This window comes from Melopsittacus undulatus, chromosome 13 (assembly GCF_012275295.1).
Source record: "Melopsittacus undulatus isolate bMelUnd1 chromosome 13, bMelUnd1.mat.Z, whole genome shotgun sequence".
Lineage (NCBI taxonomy): Eukaryota > Metazoa > Chordata > Aves > Psittaciformes > Psittaculidae > Melopsittacus > Melopsittacus undulatus.
The window spans coordinates 9,629,193-9,650,646 of NC_047539.1; the positions used below are offsets into that span (position 1 = coordinate 9,629,193).

Consider the following 21,454-nt stretch of genomic DNA (forward strand, 5'->3'; position numbering starts at 1 on the left):
CTCAGTCACGTGTCCCTCCCGTTTCACCCAGTCCCCTTGGCCCCGGCTGGCTGTGGTCACGCCAACCCCGGCACAGCCCCACACAGCCCTGGCACAGCCCCATACAGCCCCACAGCCTCACACAGCCCCGGTACAGCCCCACAGCCCCACCACTGCTCCCGCACCGCCGAGCACTGGGGCTGCTCCCATCACCTCCATGGTGTCCCCAGAGGGGTTGGTGGCCGCAGCCGCGGTGCTCATGGGTCTGGGCCTCCTGGCCTTGTGCCTTTGGGCAGGGAGGGTGGAGCTGGAGGGAGCCTGGGGAGAGGAGGAGGAGGAGGAAGAGGAGGGGATGCTCTTCATCACCGCGGATGGCTGTGGGCGCTGCCGGCTGCTCTGCAAGCCCTCGGCGCTGGCCCAGCACTTGGTGCGGAGCCTGGGGCGGTCGGTGGCGCTGCGGGGTGGCCGCTGGCCATGGCCACACTGGCCCCGGCTCCAGATGCTGCAGCAGCTCCTGCAGCCGCCCCAGCCGGAGCCGGCAGTGGCCAGAGAGCTCCTGCAGATGCCGGACACTGGACTGGTGGCCCTGGACTGGTTGGTGGGGCCACGGGGGGCTGCGGGGGGGGGTGGCTCCAGCCCAGTGCTGCTGCTCATCCCCAACGCCGCCGGGAAGGTGACGGGGGGGCTGCTGCAGCTGGGGCTGCGAGCACTGGAGAGGGGCTTCATCCCTGTCATCTTCAACCGCCGGGGCCACAACGGCTGCCCCCTGACCACCCCCCGGCTGCAGCCCTTCGGGGACCCCCGGGACCTGCGGGAGGCTGTCACCTACCTGCGGTGCCAGCACCCCAGAGCCCCACTGCTGGCTGTCAGCGAGGGCTCGGGCTCGGGGCTGCTGCTCGCCTACCTGGGGGAGAGCGGCTCCTCCAGCCGCCTGGCTGCCGCCGCTTGCATCTCCCCCATTTTCCGTGGCCGGGACTGGTTTGAGGCTGGGATGCCCTGGCTCTACGAGTGGCCGCTGCTCCTGCACCTCAAGCAGGGACTCAGCAGGTCAGTGGGGTCCTTTGGTCCTGGGGAGGGGGTAGCCGGGAGCCCTTGGGGGGTGCATGCAATGGGTGCTGCTGGCGGTACATGGAGCCCCAGCACGGGGACAGGTGCTGAGAGCAGCAGAATGTGCTGGTTAATGAACACCAGCCTGCAGCCAGCTGCCATGGGGCCACCATGCGCTGCCCGACCCGGCTGGGGCCGAGTGCAGGGGTCCCTGGGGTGGGAGATGGCACCAGGAGGGTGGCTGGCAAAGCCCCTGTGCTGTGCTGGACCCGGGGGCAGCTGAGCAGGGTTGGACACTCCCCTCTCTGCAGCCAACCCAACCCCTGTGGGGCTTTGGGGGGGTCTATGACCACCAAACCCAAGGGTCTTGGGTTCCTCTTGCCTGAGACCACCACAGGGACAGGAAATAAACTGCCCCATGCCAAGGCCTTGAGGAAGTGGCACCTCCCTGGGTGCTGCTGAGACCCTGGAAGGGGCAAAAGGGTCCTGCTGGTGGGCAAATGAGGCTCCCCCCCCCCAAATGCAGGTAAACCCTAAAACGTTGGGGGGGAACTTAATACTCAGCAAAGCCTGGGTGGTGTGACAGGCCCCTGACTTACTACAGGGGTGTGGGGGGTACTGAGGAGGGGTGGGAGGCTGTTGGCCTTGTTGGGGGGGGGGTTGTCAGCACCGTGTTCCCCCCCTATTTCCCCCCTATTTTCCAATACTCATTGCAACCACTGCTGTCATGGCAACAGAGCGCTGGCTGCCTCCCGTTGCCATGGTACCGGCTCTGGCACAGGATGCACTGCGGGGACCCCGCCCCAGCGTTGGGCTGGGGACCCTGAAACCAGCTCCAGCAGGAAGGGGCTGCAGGTCCCCCCACTCCCTGTGAGCAATGGCCACAACCCACTCACGGTGGATGCACCCAACCCATCCCTGCAGGTACGCCAGGTCCCTGGCCGGGGCGGTGGACATGGAGCAGCTGCTGCGCAGCCGCTCGCTGCGGGACCTGGAGGAGACCCTGTTCTGTGGCACCCGTCCCACCAGCTGGGAGACATACTGGGAGCGCAACGAGCCCCTGCGCGACGCGGACGAGGCGGCCGTGCCCGTGCTGTGCCTGTGCAGCGCCGATGACCCCGTGCGCGGCCCCGCGGCCCGCAGCCTGCCCATGGAGCTCTTCCGCACCAGCCCCTTCTTCTTCCTGCTGCTGACCCCCCATGGGGGACACTGCGGCTTCCCCCAGCGGGGCTCGGGGCGCTGCTGGGGCCACGAGGCTGTGCTCGAGTACTTCAGGGCCATGGCAGAGTTCCTGCGGGCAGAGGAGCGTAGGAAGGGGCTGCCGCGGCCACACAGGGTGGGGGGTCCCATTGCGGAGCCCCCCCTCTTTACATGGCAACGGTCCTACACCCGGTAACCCGCTGCGGGGCAGGGGAGCCCGAGGAAGGCAGGCAGACACTCCGTGTACTAAAATTACTTTATTACAGTTGATTTTTTTTGTTGTTTTTAACATTTCCTTTGCTATGATACAAAGGATACTTACAAACAAAATATTACATATGACCTTATTGGGGTTTTCCTTTCTCTTATTTTTTTTTCTTCTTTTTTTTTTCTGACAACTCAGTAACAGCTTTTTTTGTCTTTTTTTTTAAATGCACAATCTATACAATTAATACAGGTTATATAGGAGCTATAATGTATGTTGAACCAGAAGAATACCAGAATACTGACAATATACTGTACATTAAGCCTTACCAGTTAGTGCTCGTGGCATTTTCTACCAGAAGGAAAACGCACACCTGTAGGTTCACTCATACCAGCTGGTGCTACCAGACACGGAAGCAGGAAAGGAGTTTTTAATTCCCCATGTTCAATCCTTCGTGGGCCCATCACCGCAGCGCTGGGCCTGGAAACCTCAGACCAGTGTTCATAGTAAAACAGCAGATATGTGTGTGTGGTTGGTTATTCACTAATGCTCTCTGGCACCGATAAAACCCACGTGGCACCCGGGGTTTGCTAGAGCTGGGGGATGCCACGGCGCTGGGCGAGCTCTTGGTGGTGAGCTGGGACCTCCGGATGGAGGGGGAGAGGAAGAGGAGGAGGAGGAGAGGAAAAGCAGCAAGAGCCTTTGCTGCCCGAGGCAGCTCTCAGGTTGTGCACATGGACAGGTTGGAGCTGTCTCATGGTTACCTGCTCACCAGGAAAGGTTGGCGCTTGTTTCGCAGCCGAAGCAGTGGTGGCTACAGGTGTGCCCTTCCCCTCCTCCCGCACTGATAAGGTTCTAGTTTAGTTTTACTCAGTTCTGTTTTTCTGTAAGCAATCAGCACGTGAAGAGCTTCTGAGCTGACCGGCAGAAAGACCTGGCATTGGTGAATGGAAAAAGAGCCATCCCCTTCCTCCCACCCGCTGCATCCCAGCCCAAAAACCCCAACCGGGTGGTGGGAGAAGGGGAAAACACAACACCCCAGGGGTGGAGGAGAGGAAGGGGAAGGGGGAACAGGTTGGAAAATACCAAGTTTGAGTTAATATTTCCTTGACTTCACACAATGCTTGTGCAAAAAAAAGAAACACCCCCTCCCCCCCCCATCCCAACCAAACAAAAACCAAACCCAGAAACATGCTGGAAAGAATGAGAACAAATGGAAAAGTAATATATAAAATTAAAAATATAAATAGGATGTCTGGCTGACTGGTAGAAGAATAGGTCATTTAGGTTACAAAAAGGAATATACATTCAAGAGGCTCTGAACCCAGTGGGGTAACTGATGTTAAACTTGTGTTAATAGTTAGGCTAGAATTCTCAAGTTTGTCTTTAAAATTCTTCACAATACAAGCAAGCTATTTGTAAAAAATATACACTATACACACCTCACACAGCTTCTCCTATCCGTATCACACACATCCCATCCTCTAACCCACGGGGGATCCCACACTGAGGGACACGAGGTCCCCCCTTCCCGACCCACTGGTGTCGGGGCTGGTGGGGCAGCGATGGCTGCCTTGCCCCGGGCAGGTCTCTGTTCCTCCATCTCCTCCCCACAACCTTCTCAAGCATTTATACAAGTCACCAAAGGGCTGTAGCCTTTATGTTATACACACTTCACTTTGCAACGTTAATTATTTACATCAGGGCTGGCCCTCCCTCCCCACCCCTCCCCAAATATCCTTTAGCTGTTTCTAGGCAGGTAAGAAATGTTCCTGTTCCAAGCAAGCGGTGGGGGGGGAAGAGCTGCAGGGGGGTCAGGAGGGAAGCAAAGCTGAAGAAAGGAAGAGGGTGGTTCGCTTGCCAGAAGCCAAACCCGTACGTGATCCATGAATCCTTACAAGCTCCCATCTCCCCTACGACCTCCAGGATGACCGGACCTCACACTCCTCTGCCCGCAGCTTCCCGGGCTGCTCAGCAAAGCTCATCTCGACTTGCAGACGTGCCTCTGCCACAAGGCAAGGAGCACAGGTCCTTACTCCATTCCTAGGAAGCACGAGGAGCCCACCCCTCGCTTAGCAGCAGGGCTTATGGAGCACTGAGACCCTCCGCATGGCACCCACAGGCTCGCCCTGCCGCAGAAGCAGCAGCACTTCAGCTCCTTCACAACCCTGCGCTGATTCCTAAACTCTGCTGAGCTCAGAGTTGCCATAGAAATGCGTGATCCTGGCACTGAAAGCAGGCAACGACCTGAAATGAAAGTCTTTTCTTTCCTTTTTTTGTTCCTTTTCTCTCTTTCCCCTCCAGTAGGTTTCGATGATCTCGGGTTTAAAGACAAAAAGCAGTCAGAAAGGGACAACAGATCGTTTACTAGAGAGGGTTGAAAAAGAAAAGAGTCCTAAGCCGGTATTAAACTAGAGCAAAGAACCTGAACTCAGTTGAGTTCAGCTCCAGAGAAAGCTCGAAGCCACCGCTCCATCCCTCGCACTGCCCCATACAGCAGTATGCCCCATACAGCACACGGTGCAATGGGGGGAACATTCCACATGGAAAACCTGGCTGGAAGCTGGAAGCCCAGGCGAGTGGCCACTGGCCTCCCTGTCCCCCTCACTGCCCCAGCTCGCAATATTTAAGCACAATTCCTTACGGCATCACTTGGACAAGTCTCGGGATTAGATGCATGCTGAACTACGACTGGCAATTACAGTAGCTTGTTGCTAGCTGGCACATAACTGTATCTATAAATTTTAGTACAAAAACTTAAAAAATACAGAAACTAGGTCAATTTGTTAACTACATATTTACAGGTAATTACAACTCTTTTCACTCACAACAACTCGAGCTCATTGTCAGTGAAAAGTCAATCTGTGCATGTTCTGAGGTACCCGTACTCAAGGGTGGGGAGCGGGGCAGGGGACCGGAGGGGCGAAGGTCCCCCCAGGTTCGTTCACATCTGTGGGGACAGCGCTCGGCCCTCCTGGTTCCTGGACTCAGTGTGTGCACTCAGAGAAAGCAAAGGAGAGAGGGAGCTGATGGTGGGGTTTGGTTTTTCCTTAGGACATGGCTTTAGGATGTTTGAATGGGTGCAAAGCCAACTGTCACGTACCAAACTGCCTTCCTCCCCCTCCAAAAGGAGCCTTCAGGTGAAGTGCAAGTATCAAGACCCACAGCTCAGTGGTTAAGGTGCTTGTTTGCCAGCAAATCTGATTTACCAAGTCCCTCTCTAGCTGACAAAGGCCTCTCCTTCCCCAGAAGGGGCAGGGATGCAGCCAGAAGCGTCACGGCCCCAGTTGGCTGAACCTCATTGTGCAACAGGAGCCAGGGTTATCTGCTGCCATCGCTCCCTGGTGGGGTGATGTTTACTACAACCACCAGATCCATCAGCCTGGGCTTTGGCGGGGGCTTTTTTGGCTATGAACAGCTACCTACAACCCTCCGAAGAGCCTCACACGTATTTCTCAACAGACTCCGACTCAAGTCGACTCAAAGAAGTGCAAACTGAAACCAGCACAGCAGAGGGGCATCAACCAGCAGCCCTGCCTGGGCTTGCCCCACTCCTCCAGCCTTAGCACGTGGCTCTGGGCTCGCTGCCCACACCTAAAGACGACACAACTCCTTGTGAAAGGGTAAGGATGTCCCAACCAAACCAGAGCCTTGCCTAAAGAACTCATGCGAGACCTTCCGAAAGGGATGTGGGGGCAAACTGCCTCCAAAGTCTCTGGTAGCACAAAGAGAGCCCGTGTTGGCACACTGCTGAGCTGGCTGGGCTTCCCCTGCAGGTCAATATTGCAGTTGGATGAGTAGTTGTGACTTGACACACGCAAGAACCATCTATCCCCAAAATACCAGACATCGCACTAAGATGGGGTCTATAGAGGACAAAGGAGAAGGTGAGAAGGATCTTCACAGCTTGAGGAGCTCGTGGTGTCCAGCATGGCACTCACCCCTCTACTACGAGAGAGGGCAAGGCAAGATTTACTAGAGATGCAAAGCGAGCACCCAGGAGGAGAGCAAGACTGTCCTCTGCCACCACGTAACTAAAGACACGTGCCTAAACTGAATGAGGAATGGACCTAAAGTGCCTGTGTGTGCACATACGTGTCTATGTTGTACACACACATATTTTAAGTCTTCCAATTGAGCTTCTCTTTTGAACCTCCCCAGAACCTGCTCCAGCTATCAGACACACAGAGAAGTAGACAGGGTTTGGAGTTAGCTGTGGCTTCAACTCAGGAACGCCAAAACAAAGTGCCAAGACTTCTGATCCTTCATAGCAAGATTCAGGGGGCGACTGGGAGGCCAGCACTGCCCCAGCCCCCTCCCCAGCAGATCCTTACATCACCTCCACTGCTTTCCTATTGCTAAACCATTGTGTTTCCCTCTCTGCTGTCTTCTGACTTTCTGGTACCCTCTAGGAGCTCCCTTCTGTCCTTCACAGCAGCTATCTCACCCTCCCATGCTCCAGAAACAGCAAACCACAATGAACAGGGCAGTACTGAAGCAGATGTTCATGCCCTCACCCTCGAAAGCCCTGCTGCAGGGGTTGCCTTTGCTCATCACCAGGAGTGTATAGAACGGCAGAACTGAAGTGCCCTGCCAGAAATGCACAGCATGAGGTGTGTGTGCACGTACACCCACACACACGTACGTACAGAGTAAATATATACACGAGATACCATATATATATATATCCAGAGAGATGTGCGTATTCAACGGAGGAATGGGAGACAGTGGTACAACACAATTTATTGCCTCTCAAGAAATGGCACATTAAGCTGGGGGTGTCACTGAACAACATCATCCCAGGATGGAGCGGGATGTGCCCCGTGCAGGTTTCAGCTAGTGTGCAATGCATGTTCTGGAGTGGGAGGGATGGCTGGGATATAGAGCGATGCCAGCCTGGACACAAGCCAGGCAAGGAATGGCTGCAGGGAATAATTTTCTGTGGAAAGCTTGGTATCATACCACATTTAGTTCTTCAACCCCTTTGAAGCTCTTGGGCTTGGAGTGAATGCAGGTGAAATAGAGCTGTGGCCTCCATTTCAGCTCTGCATCTGAGGAAGAAAGCACATAACATGGAAGGGAGAGGTGGCTGCTGGCTCCCTGGGACCATGGAAGGCAAGAAAAATGTCATCCCTTTCACTCATTTTAATTAAAATCAAAAGAAATTTGAATCAGAAAGAGGTTAAAATGCTGGCTCCTCTGCTGTTTTCATCTCTGGGCTAAACTGCATCAGAACTTCAGGTCTTTGCAAAGGGGAGAGAAAAACTACCACAGAATAAGAGATTCAGGAGTCAAGCTGGTCAAAGGGTCAAGTGAAAACACTGCCATGAAGTTTGCAAAGTAGTCCACACAGAAGAGTTTCCCCAGTGTTAAAATAAGAACATAAAAGATGTCAGAGAACATCTCTGCTGAGGTGCCGGAGTAGTTCCCACAAATTACAGTATTTTAAAACCAAAGTTAGGGCATGACTGCAACGAGCACTTGGGCTGACCTTTAAAAAACAAGAGTTTGCAAACTGATTCAGAGAGAGTGTCTGCATCTCTCTGGTGTGGTGTTGTTCGTGTATCTGAGACATACCCAAGATACATTCAAATGCTCAACACCAACGGCCTCCTCACACCTCCAAGGCACAGCCTGACCCTGACCCATCTGGCTACAGCTGCATAATGGGGTGCTCCCCCTTGAGATCAGGCTGCTTTGGGACAGCTTTCCTTCCGCCACGTACACACAGGGACATACACATTTAGACCAGTTGATCTGAATCAGTTTTTGCAAACTATTTTAATTAAAGTATTAACTTGTTGGAATAGTCCAGGTCTGCACATGATATACATGTAAAAATGGTTACTACACAATTCTTTTTGAATACAAAAAAAGCCAATATGGGATAGCCATCATTTGGATTCAGCATTCAGTCATGCTCAACATTACACAAAGAGATGGGTTGAGAGAATTCTGTTGAAGTAGCTCAATTTAAGCCAGAGACTTTGACCAAATTCAAACCATAACAGAAGCAAAAGAATGAACCCACTGAACTTGCAGGTATAGCCTGTCCCCACTGCCGCTGCTGCTGCTGTTTGTGACAGAGGAGCTGAACTTCCAAACACTGTGTTAGCACCATGCTCTGGGCACACCCTCTACACTCCCATGGTTAAGCCCCAATGCAATTCTGGCCTTTCATTTCATGTTTGCCTGTCTTTCGAACCCCAGGAAAACACAGATACCTTTCCTAAATCAGTTTTGCTGCATTTCAACAACACTGCAATGCAAAAGAATGACCCCAAAACATCCAATTCCACATAAAAACATAGCAGAGGGACAGGACAATTCACAGTCACCACTTGCCCCAGGAGAGCAACCACAGTCACCTCCATGGGACTACCGCCTCATCCCAGGCTTCCAACAACTGTTAGTACTACAAAGCTCCTTACTAAGGGGCTGCTCAAACATGTTTTGGTGGAGTTTCCATCTTTGATTCAAGTGATATGCTACGTCAAGATGCTAGAAATCCCAGTTGGATTCACTGGACACTGGCAGAGAGTTAAGGATTGGGAGTGGATGTTAATTTAGCTAACGAAAGAACGTCGCCCTGTCGAGTACTGAACAGCAGCGAGACACTAGAGTAGTTACTATATAAATATGTCACATGGACAAACACATTCGGAAAACCTCGCTTTTGAGCCCTATAAACATATTAAAGGCAAATCCTAGAGTTAGCAGCTAGTGTTTTCTTCAAGATGATTAGTGTGCAAGGAAAAACATTTACAAAGAGCCCTGGCTGGTCAGCCCCCCAAGACGGAAACCTTTGCTTCAAGCCAAACTTCATCTACCTGCTCTTTCCCCTCACCCCACAGTGCTGGCTGACCAGAGCTTGCACTGGCAACGAGAGCACAGGGGCATCTCCAGCTCCCAAGCACTAAGGGATGACACGATGCCACCAAGTCACTTGGTTAACAAGACTCCCTGACCCCTTTATCGCCGTATGGATCTCACAACCTCCTTTGCTTCCTTTCAGTAGTACAGCAGCTCTGACGAGCCTCTGGAAGTAGTGCCTTCTCGCATGGTATGCTGCCAAAATATCACAGCATCTCAAGGGACTGTAAGAGTTGTGAAGTATTGCAGCAATGGAAATAATAAAAAGGAGCCTCACATGCAGCAAGATCTACAGTGGTGATGTGGGTTAGTCATCAGCTGGGAAAGAGTCATTGGCTCAGCTCCTCCTGGTACACCGTGGCAACTAAACATTTAAACAGTTGGCTACACTCTACATGTAAACAGGAAACTGCAACAAGCCAAAAAGGTAATAAATTGGTGGATGTAGTATAATAATGAAAAACCCGATCGATGGCATTTTGTGACTATGGCATCCTTCAAAATACCTCTGGCATTTGAGATTGATTGGCTGAAAGTCTAAACATTTCTGAATGGAGCAAAAAGGACTACGCTGGGCTCCAAGAATTACTCTGATGCTTAGCTAAAATGAGATGTCACAGTATTAGCTGTACAAGTGCATTACTTATGCTCCTCTGCCCAACCTCATCTGAGCTACCAGCAGCACAGTCAGGGAGTGCCAAAGCAGGGATTCCATTTCAAACACTTCTAAGCCTCTTCCCTCCAGGCCAATTTACCTACATAGCTCTGGGGAAGCTGACCAGGGCCTTCTGAGAGAACAACACATCCTACACGACACGGAGCGGGCACTTGGGTAGAAGGGCCCTGCTGAGCCCTGGTGTCTCTTGGCCTCTCTTCTCACCCTTCTTCCTCACCTACCAATTTGGAAATGCCTCTTGGCAGAGGCAATACCCTAGCAATTTACCCAATTTAGTGACAAATGAAAAGGGAACAGAAGATCCAGCTGTTCCTCCCCTGGATGTTGGTTTAAAGGCAGCTCGCCTGGTTTTTGCAGGGTGGCAGTTCGAAATTTAGGGACATGGGAGGAGGTCTCCATTCTCCCTCAGACTTCCTATGGATGGCATGACAAGGGCAGTCCGAGGCCCTTCTGTCCTTCCTGTCAGTGTGACAACCACCAGCCAACTCTTCTGACTAATTGCATTTATTTCTCAGACGCCCTCCCAAGACCCCTCCAAAAAGTAACAAAACAACAACAAAAAACAAAAATCCACCCCCCCAAAACCTTGCAGCCAAATACTATGACATCCCAGTTAGTAAACACAAAACGTAATGCTTTACAAAATGAATACAATATTCCATGTGCACCCAGCTTCCACACGTCAGCACCGCACTGAGGAGGCTGCTGGGCTGGTGTCTGTAGGCAGTTTCTGTTGGCAGACAGCTCCAGTGGAATTGCCACCCTCAGTTATTGTTTAAGTTATGTATAAGACATGTGTGAACCATTGGATATTTGTGAAGTAACACTTGTGCTCCTGCTCATGCCCTGTTCCGTCCGTCCCCCAGAAGCTGTCCGCCTCAGAGCCTGGGGGCTGTTGCGGACCCCTATAGCACTACTTCGAGGTACCCCCTGCATGGGCCCCGAGGGGTGACCCCATGGCTGGGGTCCACCTTGCATTGGATGGCCCCAAGCTTGTGGTGGGCCACCCATGGGATGACCCCAGTGAGGTCCTGCACCCCCAGTAGGATTGTGGGACCAGCCAGAAGCTCCCGGGTAGCTGTGGCTGAACGCCTCGGGGGAGAGATTAGAAAGAACCATGTTACTAAAACCTAGCCTCATGCTCTCTGAGTCAAAGGCTTCGATCTCGCGAGCTTGACGTTCCAGCAGGCTTCGTATCCGCTCGGTACGCTCGTTCTGCAAGGCCAGCATCTCCTCCTCAATCTAGGAAGGAAAAAGAAGAGAGAGTCTGTAGCGGCAGGACCCCTTTACAGGCATGGCCTCGAGTCCCATAAGGGCTAGTGAGGAACCTTCTCTCCCCATGTTTATACATGAGACTGGATCTAGATCAGATATCCACTGACACACAATCTGTTCTGAAGGCAAAAGGGTAAGTCTTATAGACCTGCACAAGTCAAAGCATAGGGAGTACCAGTGAGAGGGTCTTGGCCCCTGTTCCCTGGTGAATACAGAAGCTTCAGGGGTGCAAACCCAAAGTTTGCACTGATAATAACAGCCTGACATAGATTAACCTTTAAAGATGCAGCAATCTAGAGCTTCCATAAAAGCCTACTGGGAAAGAGCCTTCAGACACAGCCAAGCACAGAGCCTATGCAGTCAAATACCTGCCAACACAGCTTAATGTGACCTTCACTGTTTGTAGCTGAATCTGATGACAGTGACTGCTATTTTCTTCAGGATTCAATGTATGAACCCACATTCAGTTTCCTCTCCAGTGTTCACTGGCCAGATTTCCTTAGCTCATATTTATCACTTCCTATGTAACCCTTTCCTAAATTGGTTTCTCATGTTTCATTACCCTGATACTTTCTCCAGGGTGTGTGGCTGAAGAAAGCAAGCAGAGAAGTATGAATTGTGTGGCAGATTATTAGCTAGATGATATGCAAGCTGGCAACTTCTATTTCTTCTCCATAGCACTGTTACAAATAATTTTCCAACAGTACTTTGGTAAGGGCACTGGGATCAACTCTAAGTAAAGAGATCATGGAGCTACAGCCTCCTGACACCCATCAGACAGGGATGAAAGCCTTTCTTATTGAAATCTTTGCAGTCAGGTAGAGAACCAAAGAATCACTCCATTATCTTCTTGCCAGCACGAAAAAGCTACTTTTGGCCTTGGTGAAAAAGACCAAATGGGTACAAAGCAGCAGCCAAGAGTCTGAGCATAGCTCACTGGCATCTCCCCTGCTGTCAGCAGCAACGCAGCCAAGAGGTGTTATCTTGTGCTGAAGGTACCGGGCAGAGCATTGCACTCTCTTGCCTTAGTCAGGGAATATGTAAAGTGATTTCATCTGGAATTTCAGAAACAATCTGCTCCAGCGTGAGTCATCTCCTGAACCATTTGGGGCTTTCAGAAACTGCCTTATCCACTTGCCTGGGTTTAGTGCTGGATGCGTGACACTGACTCCACAGAGCAGCCCTGCTCACTCCTGCTGAAAGCCACACTGTGACCAGCTAGCTTGGAAAAGGCAGAAGAGGAAGAAGGTGCCTTCTCTAATGTCAGCTCTTTAAAATGCTCCACTTGGGTTTTTTCCAGTCCTGCTGCCTCAGCAGAATCCTCCTTTTTCAGTGTCTTCAAGCACAGCTTCCCAGTTTTCAGTCTTTATGACACCATAACATGCAGGACTTCATGCAACTGAACTCCACAGAAAGGCATGCCTAGTACATTGCATTAAAATGATATCCCTCAGAAACAACCTCAGGATGCAGGACTCTGGAGATGAGGTGTCTGAGGCACGTGGGAAGGAAATGAGTACATCTGAGGTCTTTTAAAGACGCTCCTGGGACATGCTCATTACTGGTACAACACAAACAACACAGCATTGGAGTATAGCTTGTACAGTGGCTCAGTCACTGTAGGCTGTGCATTGATGAGGCTGGCTGCTCCTTCCTTAGGCTCAGTCAGACTTGTATGCTCTGGTGAGTTACTGTGGTGATGGGCACCATCAAAAATGTGCTAAGAAGGAAGCAGAGTCCCAGGCACACACTAATGTCTGGAATCTGGTTTATTATTGAACAGCAGGGACTGACTTTGCCACAGGCTATGTATATATTTGTGCATATAAACTCAGACATTCATCTTGTGCACATACCTGCCCTTTCTCTGCCTGCCAGTTTCAGTTAGCACATGCAAGCAAATACCAGGTGACAGCATGGAGCGATCCACACCAGAACACTCACAACTCTCAACTCTTAGAAACACACAACAACATATCTCCTTCTGAAAAATACCCTTACTAAAGAATGATGTATCCACATTTGCACCCACATTTTCCCTTGAGCTGCTGCTGAGCGACTGTGACCCCACCAGGAAACAGTCTCACTGCTGGTCCATGACTTTGCGACTTACAATGTGCCTGGACGTATCGCTAAATAAACCTATGGGAGTTGAAGCACCATCCAATATTTTGCTATCCCAGAGCAACACAGGGACACAAACACACACAAAATATTATGCTACCTCTAATTTTTATCTATGAAGTAGCACAAGCTTCCTATCAGCACTGCTGATACCAAATGCTTCACAGGGGCTTTCTATGTGCCAAGACTTCAACCCTGGTCCACTAAAAGACTTACACAACGTTATTACTGGTTAATGTGTATTTCCTTAGGTCACTGGCCTCACTTCAACTTCTAACATAACACTATATGCAGTACAAGATATGCTGCTCCCATAGACAAGGGACAGCAGCAGGCTCTCTGTGGGACCCTTCATCCCAGAGCTCTGGGCTGATCATGCCACCAGAGGGCAATGCATGCCCAGCAGAAATACACCCTCAAATGCAGGACTGTAATGGAGCTGTCCTCTTCCGGATGGAGCAAAATAACTAGTGATAGGGTCCAAAGAGCTGTCACACACGTGGGCACCACACAGGAACTCTGTTTTCACAAACCCAATTACTTCCAGAGATCCACTCTCTTTGCAGGAGACCAAAGGACAATAGGGCTGAACTGTCTTCTTGGAGATGCTTCCTCAGCTGACCGTGAGGTGGAGCAGTTTCACACAGACAAGGGCCCTCTAACAACCCAGCATCCATCTGTTAGCCTCTGGGAGAAGTGTAAAGAACCTCGAGGCCACAGAGTAATTGCCCTAATTCAATAATCACCCATCAGCAAAGTTGGGAATTGCTGTGTGAATGGCGATGGCTGGCACCACAGTGCAAATCAAAGGGGGGAAAATTTGCAGGAGGAAAGCTGATTGTGTATTTCCTTTCCCTGACTGATGAATTACCCTTCCCCTGGTCTGTGCAGGCCACTCAACATTTCTATACACTCAACATTTCTATGGCACAGCATATTAAAACATACTTCAACGAGGAGCACCTAAATACACAGAGCCAATTACAAGCTGAAATCTAGGGAGCAGGAGGTCACCCATGCCCGTGGGTCTGGCTACTTCAGTTTGACAAATAACAAACATAACAAGCACAATTTCATAGGGAAACTGCAGCCTGGTCGCCACAGACTGCCAAACAGAGCAGTTCTGCCATAAGATAATGTTACCACAGAACACAGGGTCTCAAACACATTTTATCTTCCTCTCCCCCTTCCTGAAGATACCTACTACTGATACTATGCAAACTCCAAAACCCCCCTGCTAGCACTGGGTTGTTACTGTCTGTCCTCTAATGAGCTGGGGAAGGTAATCTGCAGCTCAGAGACAGAAAGAACAGTTCTCTTTCCCTCCTGCCCGGAGAGGCACGACTCCCTCTGGCACGCTCCAAGCAGCTCTATCCCAGCCAGAAGCTGTTCACACAGGGCGGCTGAGCTGGCAGAAAGTTAACCTATGTGTCACTGAGCTATCATCCAGGAGAGGAAAATACCCAAATGATTTGTGTTACTATATACAGCAAGGTAAAAGCATTTTCTCTCTGTATTAAGTACAATTTAAGATCTGAAGCATGGAGCGTGCTAATGATGCTCACATGCCCATTTTACCTTCTGCTCAAGGAGGGCCCGGCGGAGGGATACCCTCTGCTCAAGATCACGCAGCTCCCGATCATGCTGGGCCTCTGCCTGCATCTTGATTTTACTCTGATACGCATTCAGCAGCTCCAATTCTTGCTGCAGCTGCATCTTCAAAACCTGGCACTCTGCTTCCTGTGCTTCATCCAAACGCAGCTGGGAAAGACAGACAATAGAGACGTTTCACTATGGGGTAACCACTCTGGGGTAGGACTGTGGGGAGGGGGAGAGAATGGGATGGGACTTTGTTTTCTTAGCAATACAACTGGTCTCTATTGTACTTCGTTTCACTGAACAGAGGACCTATAGTGACAAAGACTGGTGACAGTGAGCCCACAGTGCTGAGGCAAGTGATGCTGATGAGCAGCAGCACCTCAGGAACCATGATCCATACTGCAGAGACCAGACTGCTGGAGGTGCCAATACCTACAGTTCTCCTTTCGCTAGGGGCAAAGAGAAGATCTCTTGCTCTGTTCAACTGGATTAACCAATTACCTGTACACAGGAGACTTAAGTACATACCCCTGCCAATACAGGACTTTAGGCAAAAGAATGTGATGACATAAACCTAAAAGCAGTATGATACTGAACTTTTAACCTTCCATACATAAATTAAGCCAGCTACCCTGCCTCACAGAGTCAAAGTTGTACAGTGCGATGTGAGCAGGATGCAATATGCAAGAAGTGCAAAGAACACTGCACATTCAGTTGCAGCAAGGACAGAAAGCATTGCTCATGGGGTCATTTCTTAAAGAAGACATCTCTTAAAGAAGGAATCACAGAACTTTCACAACACTGTTAGCACTGTTTCAAAACTCTGGACTCCCCCATGACCCAATGAGCATCTTCCACAAGTGGCACATGCTTTGGTTGGTATCATTGACAAATCAAAACCTAAATGACTTGAGACAGCAAGCTGCATGTTATTTAAACAATGGTCTAGCAGGGAAGTTTATGTTGTCAAACATCATGCAAAAGCAGTCCTCTGGCCACACAGATGCATCACTTTGCATCTCTGCAACAGCCGCTTCAACTCCAACCTGCCTGAAGGGGGTAATACCTCTTTCCTCTGCGTTTGAATGCTGCTTTTTTAAACACAGAGGAATGACTGTGCAGGGTATGGCACGTGTAGCAAGGAAGCAGACAGCCTGCTGTCAGGATACAGATCGGTTCAAATGCAAACATCCCTATTTGGCTGAGGAACCCTGGGTCCCTCAGAGGCGACTCACAGCTTGTGTAGAGAGCATTTCATTAATGCTGTGATCATACTGCTCAGCCAGGATAGCCAGCTTCCGGGTCTGCTCCTCCTTGAGCCGTTTGAGGACAGCTTTATGTTCACTCTTTGGCGTGGTCTCCAGCAGATGGTTTCTCAGTGCTTTGTACTGCCTGGTTTGGATCTTGCATGTATCCTGAAACTGCTTCTTTATCTGTAGTTCTTTTGACTGGAAAGATGGAGGGGACACAAACAAAGAAAAAAAAACCAGCGTGTTTCAAATGAGAGAAATATCCATTCAAATGGATATTTACGATTACATTAAGGATATGAGTTCAAGAATCCACAAATGTATATTAACATCTACAGTGCAAGGAGGGAAGCAAAATACACAAGAGGCAACGACTATTGCTGCAGCTGCTTTGACACTGCTAGTGTGCGGAACAATTACAATACAGACACTTTTAAAACAAAGCTCCAGCCTAAATACAGCTGTCTGTGCACAAAGAGCCTCACATTTGTCACTGGACTGGATCCAGTCCTGGGTGTTGCTTTTCAAGAAAAAGTTCTTGAGGGACAGGACCAATTTATCAGCACCAAAAGCCATACTTACACATGACTGTGCTTGTATGACACATACAGACAGACAGCACTTAATGTTATGAAAAGAAGCATATCTGGTGCATGGGAAGGGACAGGGAAAAAGAGCAACACTTTTTCCATTGAGGGTTTGATGGAAGATCAGATGTACTCTAAGCCTTAGTATTAAGAACTTGTTTTTTTATAAATGTACTAAAAAATGGCTGGGAAAGATTAGATGTTTGAAAACACACACCACAAGCAACATTAGCATTGTGCCGGTCTTACTACGGTAAGAAGAAACAAGTAAAACCCAACATCAACAACAAAACCACTCTGGGCCATCCTCACTGTCAGCCACCATGGTCAAATCTCACTAACAGAGCATAGGGCCATTTTCCTGTTCCTTGAGTAAGTTGGAATTGCTCTGGGCTCTGAACCAGCAAGGCAGATACACGTGCATGTCCTCCTGTCAGCTCCTTCACTGCCTGCTCCTGGCACTAACTCAAGGCTCAGCAGGGTAGGTGATAAGCACAGCACTTGTAGCCACCTAGAAAGATGCAGTGGGATCAGACAATATATCCAGCCCAATTTAGACATCAGCATGCTTTGCTGCATAAACTCCACTTTGCTAACCTGAGGCAGAAAACAGGACAAAGATAGGTTTCATTCAAACCAAAACATGTATCACGGAGAAGAATACATCACTTTCACCCTTTCTAAATTCACAGAAAGCTATTTCCCTCCAGGAAACCTTAAAGGTTGTTTCCTCCCTGCCCTTAAGGGAAGCATCAGCAGGTTACACATTCCTGTCAGGGACCTGGTCACAGCAAAACACTTGCAATCTATTTTGTCCTCACTTTCTGTGGAGTCTTGCTTGGACACCAGACTCTATTTACAGGCCTCCAACCCAAAGGCTTTAACAACAGGAAACAGAAGGGAGGGGTAAGACTTCCAGTCAGACTTCTGACAAGATCATTTTGACCCAGAATTGTGAAACACCAGCAAGAGGGTATTTGCATCACAATTAACACACTCCAAATAATAACAGAGTAGTTTGCACTGAAGGGTGAATTCGAGTTATTGGTCCTTCTGGTGCTGTGAGAGTGGAAACAGACACTGACCGTTAAAGCCCAGCTTTCAGGACAAAGGACCTCACTAAATAACAAAGGGAGAGCCTGAAACATGTGCCCTTGAGGGAAAAACGTTGCTGGAGAGAGAAACTGAACAAATAGTCAAATTATCTATTCAATGAAGAATACTTGCCTGCATTAGTCAGAAGCAAGAGAAGGAGTTAATAATACCAGGGAACAGCCTCAATAAAGAGGGGATTGTGTTCCAAACTGAACGCTTGTCCAGCAGGCTGCATTATTAGCACTGTGTGCATGCAAAGGTGCTGGATTGACAGCTCAAGCCTGAAATCCTTTGCTAATCGCAGAACAGCCATGCAAAGCGAAGCGCAAGCTTTCCATGCTTCCTAAAAACACTCAGCCCTGTCCTCACTGGAAAAGGGAAGGGGTTGAAGAGTGTGCAGAGGTGAGAGCCAAGCCTCTGTAGCTCACAGGGACTGCAGATCCTGCTGTCCCAACTGCCAGCCAGGGAGCGAGAACAGACACGCTGCCCACTCGTGTTTGCACTGCATCACCTTGGGGAGGCAGAACTCATTCATGCTAATCTCAGAAGGATCAGCCTAATACAGCTGCTTCAGTTTTATTCAGCTCAAGAGTGCAGCACAGCTTCCCTGTGAAGTCATCAGCTATTTATACACTATATCCTTGGAGATTCTCAACAGCCATCAGATGGTCCCTTGTTCTCACAAGCCAGGTTTTCACTACTTAATATTATTCTAATATTGACAAATCAGGTGGTGAGGTGGGTTTTTTTCCCCTTCTGAAGTTCTATTTTCAAGTTGGTTATTTTCTCTGTGAGAAGATAACTTGCAGATGGTGAAAACTAAGTCAGATGGGAAATATCACGAAGAGGAAAGACCTAGAACAACAAAGAAACCCCATGCTCAGTATGCCATACACTCATTTTGTTACTGGCACAGCTAACACTGGGTGGAGAGAAGAAGTCTGCCTCCTCAAAGGAAATGTACCAGGCAGCTTTGTGAAAGGCCTTATACTCCCTTCTCAGACACTTCAGAATAAACCACTGGACTCCTTTGGATGAAGTGAAGGCTTACAATGAAAACACTAAAAGCCTCAATTACAGAGGCCCTATAGTTCTGGTCTGCCACCGCAGCTACAAGGGCAGCATGAGAAACCCATGAGAGCACAGCAAAGGTCAGTGCTAGGACCTTCCTGAGGACACTGCAGCTGGTGTCTCTCTTTCCCCCCCAGCACTTGCTAACATACCAGCCTTAATCTAAAAGCAATACAAGGTGAGTTAGCCAGGACTGACAGTGCAGTGCATTTTGATGCACACAGCAACACAAAGCTTTTCTGCTTGTTTGGTTTTAAATAGATTTTATTCTTGTAGATGGGGGGAGAAGAGGATTGGAAACTGGTGTCAGAGGAAGAAGGTGTGAAACAAGGGCACTGCAAAGATGAAATCCATTTTAAACTACCTCAAAAAGGAAGGCACACTGCTGAGAACCATAGCTTTTTGACTGAGGTGAAGGAGTAGCGCTGCTATGGCTTGCCTACAATACACTGCAACCCTGGCCACCATTGCTATGGTTCATACACGTGGTACTTGGAGGGCTGCAGTTGCATCCTGGCAGTTACACAACTTGACAGATATGTCCCTTTTTACAGAAGGTATTCATTACAGAATGAGACACCTCTTTGAATTAATGAGCTTCAAAGTACCTTGGACCTGCACACACTGCAAATGAGACCTGAGCCGCAATGTACCACTTCACTACCACCAGCAGCTCAGGCCCAGAGCTCCTACGTCACGTAGTACCTTCAGGCTCTTGGGCTGCTGCCGGACCTCCATGACGTGCTTACGCCTCAGCTCCCGCTCCCGGCGCTTGTTGTATTCCAGCTGGTTGGTGAGCTCGGTCTGGTGCTGGAGCCGGATCAGCTCACAGCGCATCTTCTGGATGGTACTGAGATGGCGGAACTCCAGCTCCTGCATGGACTCGTGCTGACGCAGCAGCATGGCATGCTCCAGGTCCTTCTGTGTCTGCCTTTTGTTTAACTCCTACCAGGAGGACAGAGGGAATTATTAGATTCTTCATACTTACTTGGATTTCTGCTCACAATGTGACATTTCACTTTGTTCACAAGGACATTTCTCTCTTGCCAAGGCATTTGAGGACAGAGCATGGAGTTTTCATGTCTTATCAGAAGCAGACAGCACTGCCAATGGTCATTTTTCCTTCCTCATTTCACTTTCCTTCTTCCTGTTGTAGATGCTCAACAGCATTCACAGTAAGCACAGGAAGGACTATACCTGCTGACTTTTTGGATCCAACAATTCTCCCACAATAGGACACTACTCTGAACCATTTGATCCCACATGGTTCCCTAAATGCCACAAGGGGGCTTTGAGCAACCTGCTCCAGTGGAAGCTGTCCCTGCGTGTGGCATGGGGTTGCAATTGGATGAGCTTGAAGGTCCCTTCCAACCCAAACCATTCTATGATTATTAGACAACGTTGCAGAACACACAGAACCATTATTTTACCAGAAACACTTTAGATGTGGCATTTAAGACTCCACAGAGACTCAAGTTGGATTGCAGGCGTTTCTGTGAGCCACATTTCACACAGGTGGCTCCAGGTCTCATCTCTGCCTATTCTCTTACCTCCCGAACCAGGTCCTGCTCCAGATTATGGCGGCCAAGAAGCATCCGTCTCTTAAAGCGGCGACACTCCAGCTCCAAGTACTGCCTCTGACGCCTCAGTAAGTTGGCTTCTTCCTCTGCCTGGAAATGCTGGATGTTCTCCTTCTGCTTGGAGAGCCACTCCTGCTTCTCCTTCTTTGGAGTGCTCTGGTTTTCATTCAGCTCCTGATAACAGCAAGGTAATTAATTGTGGAATAGTCACCTTAAGTTCCTTAGTCCTGAACAACTGGACAGACCTGCCCAATAAAATACATTTCAAAGCTATTCCACCTGGTACCATCCCAGCCTTGCAAAATGTATCCTATCACAGATCTAAGGGAACACCAGGGGACAATTCAGAGGGAAGCAAATTTAACTACAACTTGTTTCCCGTTTTAGCTGGCCAAAATACTGGTTCACATCCACAGCTTCCAGACATATACATTAGCTCAAAATGTAAAAGTGATGGTTTGCCACTGAAAACAAAGACTTCTGGAGCCTGACATATGTTTTTACAGGCTCCCAAAGGACTGAAAGGAGAAGCAACGTGCTGTCCTGTTGGTCAAACAAAACCCCAGCCATGAAGCACATCAGATTATGTTTATGTCTTGCTTGATCAGAACTCATGCACATTTTACAAGTAACTCATCAAGGCAGATCCACCACAATTTACATAAACAATATAAAGATGTTCACAAGTCAAACCTAAGGCCACAGGTGGCACGTTTGTATTAACTACAATTTGAACTTGAAGCAGCTTTGGCAGAAGACTCTGCTTGCTTGACAGGCATATTAGAGGTGCCCCTATAGTAACTAGGCTTGTTGTGATACATCTCAACTTCAACATGAGCCAGAACTGCTCTGTATTTCACCAGTGCTTCTTGGTTCTCTGTGATCTCTTGACC

At 49.4% G+C, this 21,454-nt stretch overlaps 2 protein-coding genes across 2 annotated transcripts in view; one reads left to right on the top strand and one right to left on the bottom strand.

The window, feature by feature from the left end:
* The first annotated feature begins 196 nt into the window (after positions 1 to 196).
* On the top strand, positions 197 to 2,477 carry ABHD15 (abhydrolase domain containing 15). Its single transcript, XM_031043580.2, has 2 exons — positions 197 to 1,026; positions 1,951 to 2,477. Exons 1-2 carry the CDS (start codon positions 197 to 199, stop codon positions 2,420 to 2,422), a joined length of 1,302 nt encoding a protein of 433 aa, XP_030899440.2. The 3' UTR covers positions 2,423 to 2,477.
* Positions 2,478 to 8,193: 5,716 nt separating this feature from the next.
* TAOK1 (TAO kinase 1) overlaps positions 8,194 to 21,454 on the bottom strand; it is a 65,374-nt gene continuing 52,113 nt past the window's right edge. The window contains exons 16-20 of the mRNA XM_034068668.1: positions 20,532 to 20,735; positions 19,687 to 19,926; positions 16,214 to 16,426; positions 14,958 to 15,140; positions 8,194 to 11,222 (exon numbers count right to left, since the gene is read on the bottom strand). Of these exons, the coding sequence (XP_033924559.1) occupies positions 10,761 to 11,222; positions 14,958 to 15,140; positions 16,214 to 16,426; positions 19,687 to 19,926; positions 20,532 to 20,735 (1,302 nt within the window). The 3' untranslated portion in view covers positions 8,194 to 10,760. The remainder of the gene's footprint in view (positions 11,223 to 14,957; positions 15,141 to 16,213; positions 16,427 to 19,686; positions 19,927 to 20,531; positions 20,736 to 21,454) is intronic.